Source organism: Vespula vulgaris, chromosome 3, assembly GCF_905475345.1.
Source record: "Vespula vulgaris chromosome 3, iyVesVulg1.1, whole genome shotgun sequence".
Lineage (NCBI taxonomy): Eukaryota > Metazoa > Arthropoda > Insecta > Hymenoptera > Vespidae > Vespula > Vespula vulgaris.
The window spans coordinates 99,366-115,471 of NC_066588.1; the positions used below are offsets into that span (position 1 = coordinate 99,366).

Here is a 16,106-nt window from a genome sequence, read left to right on the forward strand (position 1 = left end):
TTTCTCTGCAGGACTTTCTTTTCACCAACTTTGCCCTAACCTGTCCGCGTAATAAGATAGTGCCGCGCAACGATACAACGCAGCGGAGAGAGCAGCGTTAGCACCGCAGTACCGTCAGTAGTAGCATCGGATTATTATCCTTCCGCGGACGATCGATTCGAGATTCTCGTGAAAAATTTTCTCGCGAAACGGATGTAGGAAGCGTGGGTATACGATAGAATAAAACCACGCTTCGTATTCTCTCAGCTATTTCGAGCAATTCCGTCACGAGCGTTTCCCGAAAAAGTTTCTTCTTCGGGTACAGCGCGAGGCTCTATAAATAAGCGCTTACAGAATGGTCTCGCGCATTACATGTACCTATATCTAGAAAAACGGGACGTTTCAATTAATGGATCAACATTTTTTCGTTCGCCCGTTAATATCGTCGTTATCGAGAACACGTTCCCCTCTTCCCTTTTCCTCTTTTCTCTCGGTCTTTCGCGACACGCTCTCGCAGATTTCACTTATCGCGTAATTCCTCTTACACACATTCATACGCGTACTCGTTGGCCGATTCCACCAATTCGTACATTTTATTCCTTCGCCATACATTCTCGCTCGCGGCGGTGTCTCCCATTCCCGGCGAATCTTTTTCAACGAAACGAAAGAGTACCTACGTACGTCGAAAATATACGACTCGATTCGGGCTTTTATCGCAAATTATAATTTCTCATTGCGCCGAGATCCTTTAAATAAACGAGAACGTCCCGGTAACTAATCCGATCGTTTAATCTGAAATCGCAAAATATGAAGATCCGTTTCGCGTCGACACGATTTATTTTTGCAAACTGCGATTCATTCCATCCTCGCGTCCGTCCTGCTTCGAGGGACAAAAGCAAACGTGTTTTCTGGGGACTTGACCCGTTTCTCGGTCGAACGTTGCGCGTCTCGACGAAAATTATCTCGGATTTCTCCGGCCAACGTGTAGAAATAGATATATCGTAAAGAAAGGTTAAGAAGCGATTGAAATATTAAAAAGGAAACGTTGAAAGATGTACGTGTTAAAAGCGATAGCAATTTCTTTTCGTTATTTCTCCTCGCGGTTCGACTCGAGACAGAAGTTATCTCGTCGGACGCGTATATCGCGACGCGCAGATATGCCTTCTCCGAAAACTCCCAATCTTCGTTACGCAATTCTTCTTGAGACCGGTGATACCATTATATTCGACTCGGAGAAAGTATTACGCGGACGCGTCGCGTTTCATAATCGTACGCCGCGTCGATGCAAAGCGCTACCATATACGGTCGAATCCTTCGAAACGCCACGTTTTTATCTTTTTTCTCGCATCGACACCTTTGCTGCTGACTCGAAGAAGCAAAGGCTAGCCGTCGCGACGCGACGGAAGAACGAATCGTTTCCGGCGGAAGTTCCGGTCGCTTCGTTTCCCTTCTTTTTGTTTCTTCCAGCTCCTTTTTCATTTCTTTTCCCCTTCAACGCGGCGAATGCCTCGTCCGACGCGACGCGTACGAGTCGAATCGGACCACCTCTGACGACGAGCGAACCTCGGATCGATGTTCGTTGGTATCGTTATTCGAAATTGGAATAATAAAGGGTGGATTTAAGGGTGGACATCGATGACATCGAGAGACGCGGATGGAGTCGAAAAGTCGGTTTTCGCTTTTGGGACTCGACTCTCGAGATCGAAGAATACGACTCGGTCGCCGTTGTTGCCGAGCCAGGATCGAGCGAGCGAGAGAGAGGGAGCACACGCCGAGAGCAAACGGTTCTGCCGCGCGAACGTGGCTTAGGGCGAGCACGCTAAAAGGTAAAGGTGATATTGCGTAAGCCCCGAGAGCACATACGTACGTGCGCTGTGTTTGCCGTCTCCTCCTCGATGAGTCAGACCGCGCGCGCTACGACGCTATATCGAGGATTCTCGAGGATTCTCGATCGATTCGCTCGGCGGTATCGACCAGCCGCTTATTATCGTTATTGGGGTAAAAATTAACCGTCGAATGTGCAAAAGTTTACGCGAATCGATTAGAAGGAGTTCGAGACTCACGCGACGAGACGAGAGACAAAGAGTAACGAACCGTGACGCACCCCGGGCCATCTCCAGCTACCTCTTTGAAGTCGATCGAGAGATCGCCGGAGAAATTGTTCGAGAGGAGAGGAGGCCCGGTCTCGATCGGAGAATACCAACGATAAGCGCGAACGCGATTGCAAATATTCGATACGTCGGAATATCGTCGTTCTCGAGGATCGTGACTATCGACGAGTGACCAACGATTGCAAATAGCGCAGGTAGAGAATTTGAATAATCTATTGTCGGAACGGAGTCGGTGGATCGATGATGTCATGGCAAAAATGACGTAAGTCGCGAATAAACGTCCAAGCGTTCTCCGCGAAACCATCAAATGTGGTAGGCGAGATGTATCGAGTATGTCGTCGAAATGTCACGCGCTTACTTCGACGGACCGTGAGAAAGAATTAGCGAGAGATATCGATCGGAGAGAACTTTTTGTCATTTCTCTCTAATCTGTGCGCTCTCGACTTCCTCCGACCGGTCTCTCCGTTTTAAACGGCGGCGCGAACGACGAACGACGGAAACGAACGCTCCTACTTGAGAATTCGGAAGACGGAAAAAGAAACGAAACGTTCGCTTCGATCGCACCGAAAATAGGACCTTCTCCGAGATGCACGGTTTCTCTCGTATAAATCGACTTTATCGCGCGTAAGCGTTTGACTGTTCTTCGACGAAGTAACAGACGGTCGTCGCCGTTTCGAGCGGTCGCCTCGTTTTCCGCTCGAAAGACGGAAAGAGCCAACAATGTTGTTCTTCGAGCGGGCGCGAATCGATCGACGTCCGTTGACCGTTAAAGCGATATATTCCCGTATCCCGTATCCCGTCTGGGTTATTAATTCGCGGTAAGCGTCTTTAAATTCGTACGAAGAGGAAACGTTCTTAGTTTCCGATATTCCGTTGGTGGCTTGCCTTTATTATTCTCATTTTAATCAATCCCTGATGAGTTCTCGGTAATGACCGAAGCTCCCTCGGAAGTGTTGCGTTGAAAACGTTATAATTGGTGCTTAATTGGAAAGCCGATATCCACGTATTAGATTTGCTTTCAGAAGCAACGGATAACTTTAGAGCGTTGGGCTAGCGTATTACGGAGGTTTACGGACCGCGCTTCGTAATCCATGAAATTTTTCCCAAGAAAATTGAACTTTTTTCTTTCTTTTTTTTTTTTCTTTTCTTTTTTTCTATTTTTCCCCCGCTTAATCGTTTTCGGCGCTGCGAAGGGAACGAGAGAGGGAAGAAACAAAAGGACCGAAGGAAAGCGAAACGAAAAAGGAAGAAGGGAGAAAGGAGAGGAGAAAACGAAGAAAGAAACGTAAAGGCTTAACGATCCTCCTCCTTCTCTCGACGATAAAGTTCTTTGGTGAGTCATTCGCAAATGAAGTGAGCGCCGCGAACGAGTTAGGCGGCCGAATTGAAACGTTAGACGAGGTCAAATAAAAATGATCGAGCGCGTTGAAGAAAGGAAGGGAGATCGCGAGCGAGATAGTAGGAGAGAGAATTGATATTTCCGAGAGCATGCGTCTGGGTTGCGTGCCAATTAACGAGATGCATCTCCGACGTATCGTCTCGCGTTCCTACCACGAACGTTTAGAAAAATATTCTCTCTTTCTCCGAGCGTAGGAACGTGCCATCAAAGCGAAACGATTACGGTCGCTCGACGTTCCGCAGACTCGGATGGATGTAAGGATCGTGTAAAGGGGCGTGCAAGCGTCGCGACGCATTAGAATTAACGTCGATCGTTGCTACGCGTCCCGGAAGATGAGCGAAGCGAACGAGCTCGTAGGCACGCTTTCACGGGCTCCGAAGGACGGATGAATCGCGGCGCGGCGTTTCGGAGAGCAAAGGGCGTCTCGTCTCTCCTTTCTTCTTTCCTTCCCTTCGCGCCGTGCGAAGCTCCTTTTATTTCCCTTTCCGTCCCCTCTTCCTCTATTCGACTCTTTGGGGGAGAGCGCGAAGGACGCTCGAGGAGCGAACCGCGCTCCGTTTCGCGGTCTCGAGTCTTCGCGCGAATTTTTACGCGTCGAAAGTATCGAAGGGTGGTCGCTTCTTCGAGCGAGGAAGAGGATCGCCGCGACGAGAGGCGATTATCGATCGACGGACGATCGTTCGTCGGTCGGCGCGACGAGCTCTCTCTCTCTCTCTCTCTCGCACTGATTCGTTTCTTTCTTCGGCCGAACGGTAGGATATATTTGTGGACGATGAGTCACGATCTCTACCGTCTACACTGTCATTGAGTCACGAGAGCGAGTTATAGACCGGGTACGCGAGCGACTCGCGTACCGCTCGTTTATCGTTATTTCTCGTTGACGATCGAAGATGGCCACCTTCCTCCTTTGATGCGGGGAGAAGAGCTTCGGTGTCGGATGACGAATCGTAAAGGTTCCGAGTTTTAGGCGAGTTAGCCGTGCGGATTCGCCGTAGCTCGGATATGTCAGACAATGGACTATTAGGGCAGTTTTGCGGTAAGCTGCTCGACGGGCTGCTCGTACCTCCTTATACTCTCGGGCATTCGCCGAGAGGGTGCCTGCTCTCGAGTGGGCTCTCGTTGCACGTTCTCCCTCCTTTTCTCGCTCCTATTTAGCCCCCGTCGCTGAGAGTCCGCTCGGCTTCGTAGTCTTTGTCGCTCCTCGCTCTCTCTCTCTCTCTCTCTCGAGAGAGAGAGACGCTCGAAAGACGCTCGAATTCCTTTGTACATTGGCTCGCCGCTGTTTCCCAATAGCGATCGGGTAGGGGCGGCGGTGGCGGCGGCTGTCGGTTGTGTGCGGACTCGAGGAGAATAAAAGATCGATCGAGACTCGCCGCTACCTTCGGCCGTCCGCGATGATTTTTTTCTCTTCTTTCCTTTTTCATACGAACGAAGTTCGAACCAACTCGCTCGGTGTACGCGACGCGCGTTCGAAACTTTGTTTCGCCCTCCGTCGTACCCCTTATCGTGTATCGCGACGTATGACGTTTCCCGAAAGACCGCGATTCTTTGTATATTTTCATCGACACGAGGCTTATACTCGGTTTCTAGCGTAAGACGGGATCGAGGTCGTCTTGCGATTCCTTTTTTTTTTTCTTTCTCTCCTCGCGAGATGCGCTCGACAACCGTAATCCTATACAATGGTCGTAGCGCCACGTAGGTATACGAGGTAGCGCTTACGTACGAGTACGGGGACCCTCGTAGAGTTTCGTCGTAGTTTCGTAGGATCTCGTGATTTAAAAAAGATACGCGGACGATGAGACACCATCGGATGCGCGTGCAAGCGCGTCGTAGTTTCTTTTGTTCGAGATCGAACTTAACGATTCGCTACAGGTCGTTCGTGGTTGGCATACGACGCGACCGACCTGCGTTTCTTATTTTTCTCGTCGCAACGCGTCATCGCCTATGCGCCAAACGACCAATCAGATTTCTTTCGCGTCGATTCTTCGATCGAACGATCCGAAAGGTGCGAGGAGTTTAGCTCGCCGACGACGACGACTTTAATGATCGCTCGGTGTAAGCGTCGTTTTCGCGCGCGATGGCATCTGCGAGAGCAACGAACGAGCGAGGAATACGAGGTATGACGTTGGAGATTAGGCAGATACGTTTATGAAATGCAGCGAGAACGGCTGCGAGAAAGAGGGGAAGGAAAGAAGAGATACATCTATTCTCGATCCGTGCTCGATCGTCGGAAGTGGGTCTCGCCGCGGGAATTATTTGCTTTCGTCAAACACGCGGCTCTGCCGGCCTTCCGAAAGATACGTTCCAGTCCCGAGCGAGCACAGGGGCCCTTTTGTCGTCGAGCGGGGCTTGCCTCCTTTTTTCTCTTTTTTTTTTTTCCTTTTTTGCGCTAGAATCGACAAACTTTCCTCGAAGAGGAGTCACGAAAGAAGAAGGCACGGTTTGTCAAAAGTATACACATATTTCCTTTTCTCATTGGCGATAGTCGATCGGAAATGTTTGCCGATACGTGTCTTCGACGACACATTTCTCGTACCTATGTATCCGAGTACATGAACGCGTACCTTTGGTTCGACCGCCGAGATACTTGACCCATTATTTTCTGTGAAAGCACACGCAACGCTAGCCAAAATACGATATCGACCGGATACGATTACGTTCGCTCCACAACACAGATCGCCTTTTTATTATATCGTAATGTCCGAGGCAAAGGGAATTTTGTCGGCGTGTCAAAAAAAGAAAAAAAAAAAAGAAAGAAACAGAAAAAACGGAAAGAAGGAAAAAAATCGCGCAAGAATTTTATTTAAAGGCGCACGTTCGCCGGTCGGATCGTTTAACGAAACGGCTGGAGAGAACGGGAAGGCAAAAAAGCTTACTAGCCGTGGGATGTTTCCAAGTACTCGCGTACTCGGAATAAAGCGCGACCAACGGCCGTATTTCGGCTATTCAGGCGTTTACAGTGAAAACAAAGTGTCGAGCTTTGGCAAAAGTGAGGATCGATCGTCGCTTTCGGATATCAGCTTTCGAAGCTTCGGCGAGAGCCGCCTTTAGCTCTCCTTCCTTATCAAACGTCCTCCGTAGCGCGTCACGAGGGAGAGAGAGAGAGAGAGAGAGAGCGAACGGGTTACATGAAAAGAATAGAGTAGAAAAGGAACCAACGTTAGCATCGAACGTATCTACCTACGTCGAGAGTAAATGCGGAGTCGAAAAAAGAGAAGCCGAGCTTCCTCCTATCCCTTCTCGGATATTTTTCGAATGCGAAAAAAGAGAAGCGTTCTCGCGAGTACCACCGAGTAGTGACTTCTGACTGGCAGATCGTAGCCCGAGGGATCTTTGATTTGCCGGAACGAGTCGGGCGAGGCTTTCCTCGGGAAATCAGACCGACGTGATTTCCGCAATTTCGCGTAGAGCCTTGGCAAAATGCGGTGTCCGAGTCCGAGAGGATTGCCCGCTTGATATTTGGCCTCTCTGTCTCTTGGTACGTCTCTCTATCTCTATCTCTCTGGATATGAAACTTCATATAAGATCATCCTCGAGGAAATCTCCTCTTCTTCCCGCCTCCTTCTCCCGATCTGGCTGGGAAATAGCACGTGTCGTTTATTTCTCGCTCCTACCTCGCTTACCCGCCGTATCTTTCTTTATTTTTCGGACGACACTCGAACTCGCTTACAAATACATAAGTAATACACATTTCCCCGATATTGTTCGGATAAATCCGATATAGGTAGGTAGATGGATGGGCGGCGAGGGGGGATAGAGAGAGAGAGAGAGAGAGAGAGAGAGAGAGAGAGAGGAGACTAGCGAGTCTCACGAGGTAGACGTTTCCAAGGGCTAGCTCGAACGGGTCGAAATTTAGCGACAGGCACGTGTGCGACATTCCGAAAAGATGGGTCCGCAACGTCAAAGTGGATGAAGGGAAATTTTTCGCGCGTGCGGATGTTTCTCTTCGCGAAAGAGTCGTCGTTCCGGTGAGAGGCTGTTAAAATGCAAAGGCGCGGTTAAACGACGCCGGACCCGCTCGCACGCTCCTCTTCTACTCGCGAGTAGGATTCGCCGCGTGCGACCGCTATTTAGTATTCCGTGGCCTTCTACGAGTCTCTCCTCTCTAACGTGTTCCTCGCATTAATATACCATAGCTTAAGACAAAGGACGATCGTTGGGCGCTCTCCTGCTTTCCTCTCTTCGCCCTCTCCCTTCTCGGTCGCCCTCTCGGAAGCACGGCACGTCGGCTTCCACCCCCGAGCTTCGAGCCCCGAGCTTCGAGCCCGAGCCCGAGAGCTTCGAGAGCCGCCGAGCTTCGGCCTCGAGCTTCCTCGACACTCGACCGACGTATATTTTCGTTAACTCGAAGCCCTCGAGAGGTCTCTCAAATTGCCGGGATTTTCGCCTTTCGTCTCTAGCGACGCGTCTTCGAGTTCTCGCCGTCCTCCTCTCGCGTTCCTCATATTTCTCGTTCCTTTTTCGTCGTTTCTCTCTCGTCTCATTTTCGTTCATAAAAATGAGCTGGAGCGAATTAAAGGGCTCGAGACGCGGGCGTCGAACGTAATTCGAAGAAAATTCGCCGAGACGGTGGTCGAAGGAAAGATAGCACTGGCGAGCACGGGCCGACTCGTTCGGACATTCGTTCGTCCGAGCGAAGCTTTCGCAAATTTCTTGGTTGGTCCGAGCCGTGCGGCCCGGTCGTACCGGGCAGGGTTATCGACGTTACGCGCCTTGACCTCGCGGATCGCAAGCCCCGCTATTATAATAATTATACGAGTCGTCGTTTCTCGGCTATTCCCTTGATTCTCGATCGGGGAGAGGAGAACGCCGTTGATTATTCTTTCCGTTCCCCTTCAGTTTTCTACGAATCGCTCTCTTAGTTACATCATTTTCGAGATAGAAATGGATTGGGTGGGGGATAAATTAAACGACGCTGGTAAACGATGAATATGCGTTGCACGTGTAGGCGCGCCGGCCGGATCAACGTATCGTCGGAACGTCGCGTTCGAGCGTTCTCGCTCGCTAAATCGAGACCTCGGCGAATCGTCGCGTCGTTCTCCGCGAAAAGGATTTTTCCTTCGATCTCGCGAGGTGCCGTCCTACGTGCGATATCTCTCGCTCTGGAGCACTCGCGTACCTCGTTTCGATCTTCGCTTCTTCGGGGCGGCGGCGGGGGCAGCTCTCCCGATGAGTCATCTCGCACGGCTTTTTTCTTTTTCGTTCGCGGTTTAACGACCTCGCTCGCTACGCGTCTCCTTCTCGCGCGCGCGACCGCGAGAGATCGCTCCCGTTCTTCCGGCTCTCTCTTCAAAATTGATCCCTTCTCCCGTCGGGAGAAGTTTCTCTCGACGACGATCCAACCCGAACGGGATCGACGATAACGAGAGAGTTAAGGCCGATCGAATCGGCGTTTCTCGATCTCATCGAGTATCGTCGCTGGTCGCTCGCGGGTGTAGCGGGGCGTAAGAGCGGCGAATCGACGATAAAAGAGATACGAGTCGTGCGTCGTTCGATCTATTACACGTACGTGGAAAGGGGTCACGTCGGTTCGATTACCTAATCGGTTCGTCCGTAAGCCACTCGCGAGAAGTCGCGTTGCAGCTGTTACAGAATGGAATCGTATCGTTAGCGACGGTTCGGTCCGAGAAAGGCGTGGATATCAGAAGGATGGAATGTTCTCTTATCTCCGGTGCGCGTCGTCGAGCGAGCAAACTGCGATGGCCTAAATACGGGATGGGGGTCCGTAGATTGGAAACGCGACTTCGCGTTCGAGCCGTGACACGGTAACGTTGCTCGGTCGAATTCGCGATCCTTCTCGAACGATCGAACGCTCGCCACGATCCCACCCTCCGTGATACTCCTCGAAGAGCAATCGTCTTGCTCCGGCGATCGAGACTGAGGTCGAGGGGCGAGAGGAGGGAGGACAGAGAAAAAGATCCAAAGGAGAGAGCTCGCGCGTGGCTAGGCGTTTTCCCGAGACTTCGAAGCGCTCTCGCCCGGCCGTTTTCTCCCGTTTTCTCCCGTTTTCTCTCGGCTCGACTCTTCGAGGTCCTTAGCGACGCAGGACGAATTTCCTTCGGGCACTTAACCTGCGCGGACACGTATTTCCCATGCATTTTAAGGATTTCGGACTGTAGGGGCGGTGTTTTGTCGAAGTATGAGCACGTAGTTGCCGCGAAAGGATCATAGAGTGGACTTAGCTCGAAAATCCCGTGTAAAACTTGGCCGGAATAACAAAGTTCCGTCTAGCCGGCTCGGATCTCCCTTCCCGATGCTCCCTTCGACTCTTTTATTCTTCCACCGAGCCGTATATACCCGCGCGGGTCTTCGGGAGATTTATATTTCCGCAAATTTCTCACCCTACTTCTCGGAACGTCTCTTAATACGTGCTCTTCTCTGCGACATATTTTAACTCAACACCCTCCCGCCGCCTGTACGTACGCTACTCTGGAATCTCGATCGTCTAAATTAAAGTTGATCGATCCAACTGGGTCGATTTGCGTAACCGGGTACGTGGCCTGTACTCTCTTCATCGAGACGCGATATATCGGGGAGCGGAGTCGCGGTCCGCGAAAGGGTGCGTTGCGATACGGTCGAACGTAATCTATTAAATATCTATTTTCTCGATGTCGACTCGATTATCCGAGTGCGAGCGTGTCGGCCAATCGATAAATTCCGAGTTTGGAACGCGACGTGCCACTTAGGAGCGGCGATTCGTATATCGATACTGATATCTCGCGTCGTTGTCCTCGTTGTCGCGATTTTGCGTAAAAGGAGCAAAGGTACCTTTGCGTCGACGGTTTCGAGAGCGTCGCGATCGGTGCGACGGTAAAGTCGAAGCGAAACGAGAATCGTATTTCCATGGATCGGCTCTCGTTCTCGTAATTTCGCGTCGTAAATAAGCGCGCGCTAACGCAAATTCTTCTTCGGTCGACTCGATTCGAAACTCGGTTGCGCTCCATAACGATAGGTTAGATTTTCTTCGTATCTCGTTTCGGTACACGTAGATGGGGTAAATCGTTCTCTTCGGGTAGAAGTCGGTTAGAAAGCGGCCAGTTTGCTGCCCGTTGCCTGAGGCTTGCGAATCACGGATCGCGGCTCACACGACTCGCGGTTCCCGAGCCCGAAGAGAATGCCGGGTACGATCCTGAATTTATATCGCGTGTTTAGGTGAGAATTGCTTCTTTACGAGGGGCACGTGAGAACGCTTCGCGATAGCTATATGCAATGGCCGTGTGCGCACGTGTACGTGGTCTGTCCGTGTCCTTTCACGTCCGTGTGCGCGCGCGCGCGTGTACCCATATGTACACACACACACACACACACAGCGTATGTGCGCGCGACGACGTATCGGATATGCAACGAAACGCGTAGGCGCGCGAGCCACATTTTTTCATCCGCTTTACGCCAGACGTTATCGACAAAGATTTGTTCCTCCGATTCTTTTCAGAACGATGACTTGGTTTTCGATCAAGATGGGAAACAATCGAGCCTGGAAATTCCGTTGATCGAGAAACACGAGGAGCGATCGATCTTTCACAGGATAAAGAGATCCTTCTTTAGCTTTTTCGATCCCTTCGTATCGACGCCTGCCGCTGCCAATACCAGTGCTGCTACCATCGACAACGGCACCGGCGGCTCAGCGACCGGTACCACGACGGTATCATCGCCGACGCGTGAGTCGATCCTTCTCTCTGGAGCGATAGTAGCCCGTCGACGACGACGACGACGACGACCGGATCGTTTATCGGATCGTTTCTCTCATATCCATCTTTCTTTTCCTTCAGACCTTCGGGAGGACGAAGGCACCGTTCGGCTCGTCGACGATAGGAACAACACCGACGTCTCGAAACCTAGGAAAGGCGGTCCGAATTTGGAGAGATTGATTCGGAACAGTCAGGAGGAGTACGTCGACGATAAGCAGCAGGTAACGTTGAATCCTTCGTGGGAATTATTTAAGACGGCGGCGATCATCGCAGGCGGGAATCCGTTTAATCCGTTGAAAAACGTTCTCCCGACAGGAGAACGAGATCGGTGAAGCGGCGGAAGGGCGAAGGCAATCGCAGAGTTATGTCAATTCCGACGACGAGGACCTCGTGGCGTCGGGTAAAGATATCGAAGATATTCGCTCCGTTTGGACGACGGGTAGGTTCACGTTCCCTGCGACTTTTCCCATCGCGGAACTCTTTCTTTCAGGCGAGATCGAGGGTAGCGCAACGGACTCGGACGTTTCCCAACCTGTCACCGAGGGGCAAAGGATCGAAGGAAAGGCCCGTAAGTAGCACCGACCCGGGAACCTCGGTACAGCGACTGTTATCGATGCACGAACGTTATTGCCAACGAACTTGTCTAAGGACGATAAAGCGTGATCGAATCGTTCCCATCGACAGGGCTCTATCGGATAACGTTGACGGTCGGCGAGCCTTACAGAAGAGAGTACGCCGACAGGAACAGCAGAGAGTACAAGGAGCTAAGCGGCAATCTGACTCAGGCTTTGGAAGAACTCTACGCTCGACGTATTCCCAATTACGATCACATGGCCAACGTCATTAAAGTATCGTAAGTACATTGGCTGGTATGCCCGATCCGAGTAGAAGGTCGGCGATCGAACTCGTTGACGCGCGATGTGCGAGAGACGAAATATGATTTTACTTTCAGGCCAACGTCCGACGCGTTTACGTCGCAAGTCACACTCGATATCGGCTCCACGTTCACGGACGAGTTGGAGATTCGAGATATACTCGAGAAGCAGTTGCAGTATCACTCCTTGGGAAGCATCCAAGTCGGTCCGGAGGGATTCACTTTCCGACATTTCCTAGGTAACTTTGTCCGTAAAAGAGTACGTTTCGGCATTAGGAAATGATCGATTCTTCGTCGTACAGTCGCTCGGTAAAAGAGTAAAGTTTTCCCGACTATCGCGTACCAGTCGTACGTGGCTAGCTAGGTACGTAGGGACCTAACTACGTAGAGAGAAAATGTTCGTTCGAAGAATGGATCGTTTCCGTCCGAAGAGATGGAAGAGAGATCGAGAGCACGTTGCGATAACGTCGAGAACGTTGCGCCACGCACCGCGGATGCACGTAGAGCCTCTCAGTAGGTATTCGCACCCAGACATTGCGCATCGCACAAGATTTGTTTTCTCATCGCCGCTTTTTAAAGATCCTCCTTTTGTTACTTTCTTTTTTATTTTCGACGACCACGGCGGCAATGGCATTGCGTTCCAATCATCACGGGACAGTGGAGAAAGAAAGCGTGTTGCCGGAATGCGATCAGTCGAGCGAATTAACGTGTAGAAACGGTGCATGCGTGCCATTAGATTCGCGCTGCGACGGCACGGAGCAATGCGAGGATGGATCCGACGAGCTCGATTGTCACTCGACCTTACGGCCGACTACGACGCGTAAGTACCATGCCTACGTAAGGCCGAGTTACGCTTCGAACGAGACCCAACCCCTGTACCCCTTGCTTTCGCTACTCGTACAGCTTCTGGCCAATATCCATCCTTTCGAGTCGGCGCGCTTCGTTTTCCTCCTACGTGGGTACTCGTCTGGTGGCTAAACAAAATCCTATTTTAACGCATCGAGATATTCGCCCGACTAATTCTCCCAACTGCGTATTTGATTAACCTAGTCGGTAGGAGGGAAAAGAAATGGCTTTTCTGTGCCGAGGCTCTCCCTCCCTCCCTCCCTCCCTCTCTCCTTCTCGGTTGCGTTACGTGCCTCTTTCGTAATAAATCGCGCCGCACCCGTGCTCGACGAGCAGCACCGATATCGGTGGAAGATTGGCGCGTTGCGAATCGAGGAAGGGGCACGCGAAGCGACCGGGACGAGATCCGCCATCCGCCATCCACTCGTCCCCGAATCGCTAATTGCCGAATTGCCGAATGTTTGCGTTTCGCGCGAGCATATACGAGTGTGTATATCCGATCGACACGCGATAGACGTTAGCGAGAGCGAAGAAGAGAGATGGTCTTTGCCAACGGAGATAACCGGCGACGTCGAGGAGCCGACCGAAACTGCCGTGGCAAGAGCCAAAGGAGAGGAAGAGGATTCGACCTTGAGAGCAGCGTCGAACAAATGTCGCGCCGACGACGTGGTCCGCTGTCAGGATGGAAGTCGTTATATTTGTTCCGTACAGCGATGCGACGGCGTGCCGGATTGCGAGGACGGGGCCGACGAAGTAGGATGTCCGCATTCAGGTATACCCAGCGGACCCTTTCGATCGTCCGAACGAGCCGCGTACATATCTCCTACGCGTACTCTCTTGCTTCACCTTCGGAAGGTCGAAACCTACGGGGATCGACGTTTCGAGGACGAACGAGTTGCTTACGAGAGAAACGGAGCCGTCCGACGAGAAACGAAAACTTCGTTTCATGGTCGAAATGCGTCTCAAGAGCCGAGCTACGATCATGAGTCTCTCGAGCATGGCCGATCCAACTTGGTATCTCTCAACGAGTAGATCGTTAGTTCGGACGGCTCGTCTCCTTGTAATCATTCTGGACTAGTTACATTTTTCCGCTTCGATAACTATATATATATATTCTTGTACATATGTATATGATTTTACTAAATATTTGCATGTTTATATCGCAAAATGGTAGAAAAAGCGTAAAAGTTTTTTCGCGATACGCATCGCCGGTAGCCACATCTGTATCCATCTCTAGTGTGCGCGCGCGTACACACACACACACACACACACGCGCGCGCGCAGCGCTGTGTCACCGATTCGACGAGTTCGACGTTAAAAGCGTCTCTTTGTACGATCCCACAGGCTGCAAGTTCGGCGAATTCGCTTGCGACGTACGGAGGTGCATCCTGGAATCTCAACGTTGCAACTTCGTCGAGGATTGTCAAGACGGAAGCGACGAGCACGATTGCAACTATCCCGGTGAGTATCGAACGTTTCTTATGGCTTCGTTTGCAGAAAACTAGCTTACCGTGGAAGAAGATCGATGGTAAGAGCAATTTATCCCGAGCGAGCTTATCTACGGTCGGTCGAGCGAAGCGAACGGTCAGAGTTACCGTGGGTAGGAGAGAAGAAAGGAAGCTGCAGTATCGACGGTGCCTACGGTCGATAAGAAGCGAGGGAATCTTCGATCGTCTCTACCTCGGAGGGACGCGTATCGAGCAGAGTTGCAAAGTCGTACTCGGCGGAGGAGGAAAGATTGGAAAGTCGGAGAAAATAAATCTTGGGGAAAGTTTATTAAAAAGTTTGCTACGATTCGCGTCTTGTCTCTCTTTCGGAGCGTCGAAAGACTCGCACGGAGATCTTTTTTCTCCCCTTTTGATAAAAATAGGGTCAGGTGGAGGAAGGTGCGGAACTACGAGCGAGTCGACGACGAGCAAGCAGGACGTACCTACTGAATATTCAAAAACTCGAGAGCTTTTTCCCTGCTCCTATTTCACGAGCACAACGCGGTCTCGTGCTTCTCCCTTCCTTTCGCTACGTACTCTCGCTCGTCTCGTCTCGTCAACAACGCGGAAAGGAGTACGGGTGTCGGCCAATCTGCCAGAGTCGCTCGATCGCGCTTACACGTCCAGCCCTTCCTCGAAGCGAACGTCGATTGATTCGATTTCTTTTATGGACGATGAAACGCGGAACGTTCTCTTATTTTTTCCTTTTCTCATCGAGGTCCGATTAGCGAAGGAAAGAAACGATCGTAAATCAACGCGGTAGGAATAGGTACGTATCGTTATAGTTTAAACGGCCTTCGTTGCTTACGTCGTGCGCGCTGACTGGGACAGAGGACGGAAAAATAGAAAAGAGCGAAACGATTTCATATAAATAACCGGAGACACGCAGCTCTTCGTCGTCGTCGGTCTAAGCATGAGGTCGTTTTACTCGAGTAATCGCGATATGCATGCTTAATCAATATTCAAGTATTCAGCAGCGAGCTAGACCGGGGAGGATTTACCTGTTCTACCCTCTTTTCTCTCTCTCTCGCTCGCTCTCGTCCACCCTTCTTTCTTCCCATCTTCGGTGGGTAGGAATTCGCAAAACTACTTTCGTGTCTCTCGCTTCTTCCGTCTCGCAATATGCCAGTGCGGACAATTATGAGTCGTTGCTGGAAGCTAAGGTAACTGGAACCACGACAAAATGAAAAGAGACGGAACGAGAATAAGGGCTAGAAGAGGGAGAGAGAGAGAGAGGATCGTTGGGGTTATCGCACGCTAGGCACCACCACGACAAACGTCAGTACCCGCCCCTTCGAACATTATTCAGATGCGTCCTTCGACTCTGCAAGCGCTTTAGGTAGAGCCGCGTTTACGTATTTTAGCTCTCGTATCCTCCTCGCAGCCTCGAAGCGCTTATTAACGTCCTTTCTCGAATCGGCGACCGAAGAAAATAAAACGGATTTGTACGATATCGATTGCCAATTTCGTAATCGCGCGGACACGCACGCGATATACGCGCGAGATACGCGCGTTTGCTTTTCGATCGAACGGACGTTGGCGTTGACGAGCTTTTGAAAATCGACCGAGAACAGATATTGCGCCAGAGTTCGCGGAGGTAACGGCCCGTAATGCTAGACCCGAGCCAAAGTGCTCGTTTCGTCCGCGTCCTTTGTCCTCGGAAACCGACGTTCTCCGAATCCCGGAGACTGCGTCGCCCGACGAGGAACGATCCCCGATATG

The 16,106-nt window shown here is 51.1% G+C and overlaps 1 protein-coding gene across 41 annotated transcripts in view; it reads left to right on the plus strand.

Annotated features, from left to right (window-relative positions):
* The window catches only part of LOC127062218 (basement membrane-specific heparan sulfate proteoglycan core protein), an 87,717-nt gene that overhangs the window by 9,855 nt on the left and 61,756 nt on the right, over window positions 1-16,106 (plus strand). For 39 of the 41 annotated variants that reach the window (XM_050989995.1, XM_050989992.1, XM_050990002.1 and 36 more), the window contains exons 2-10: window positions 10,922-11,147; window positions 11,259-11,398; window positions 11,493-11,577; window positions 11,668-11,745; window positions 11,862-12,030; window positions 12,130-12,290; window positions 12,710-12,871; window positions 13,412-13,669; window positions 14,242-14,358. In XM_050989995.1, the coding sequence (XP_050845952.1) occupies window positions 10,922-11,147; window positions 11,259-11,398; window positions 11,493-11,577; window positions 11,668-11,745; window positions 11,862-12,030; window positions 12,130-12,290; window positions 12,710-12,871; window positions 13,412-13,669; window positions 14,242-14,358 (1,396 nt within the window). The remainder of the gene's footprint in view (window positions 1-10,921; window positions 11,148-11,258; window positions 11,399-11,492; window positions 11,578-11,667; window positions 11,746-11,861; window positions 12,031-12,129; window positions 12,291-12,709; window positions 12,872-13,411; window positions 13,670-14,241; window positions 14,359-16,106) is intronic. The other 2 variants (XM_050990004.1, XM_050990008.1) reach the window with 2 other exon arrangements.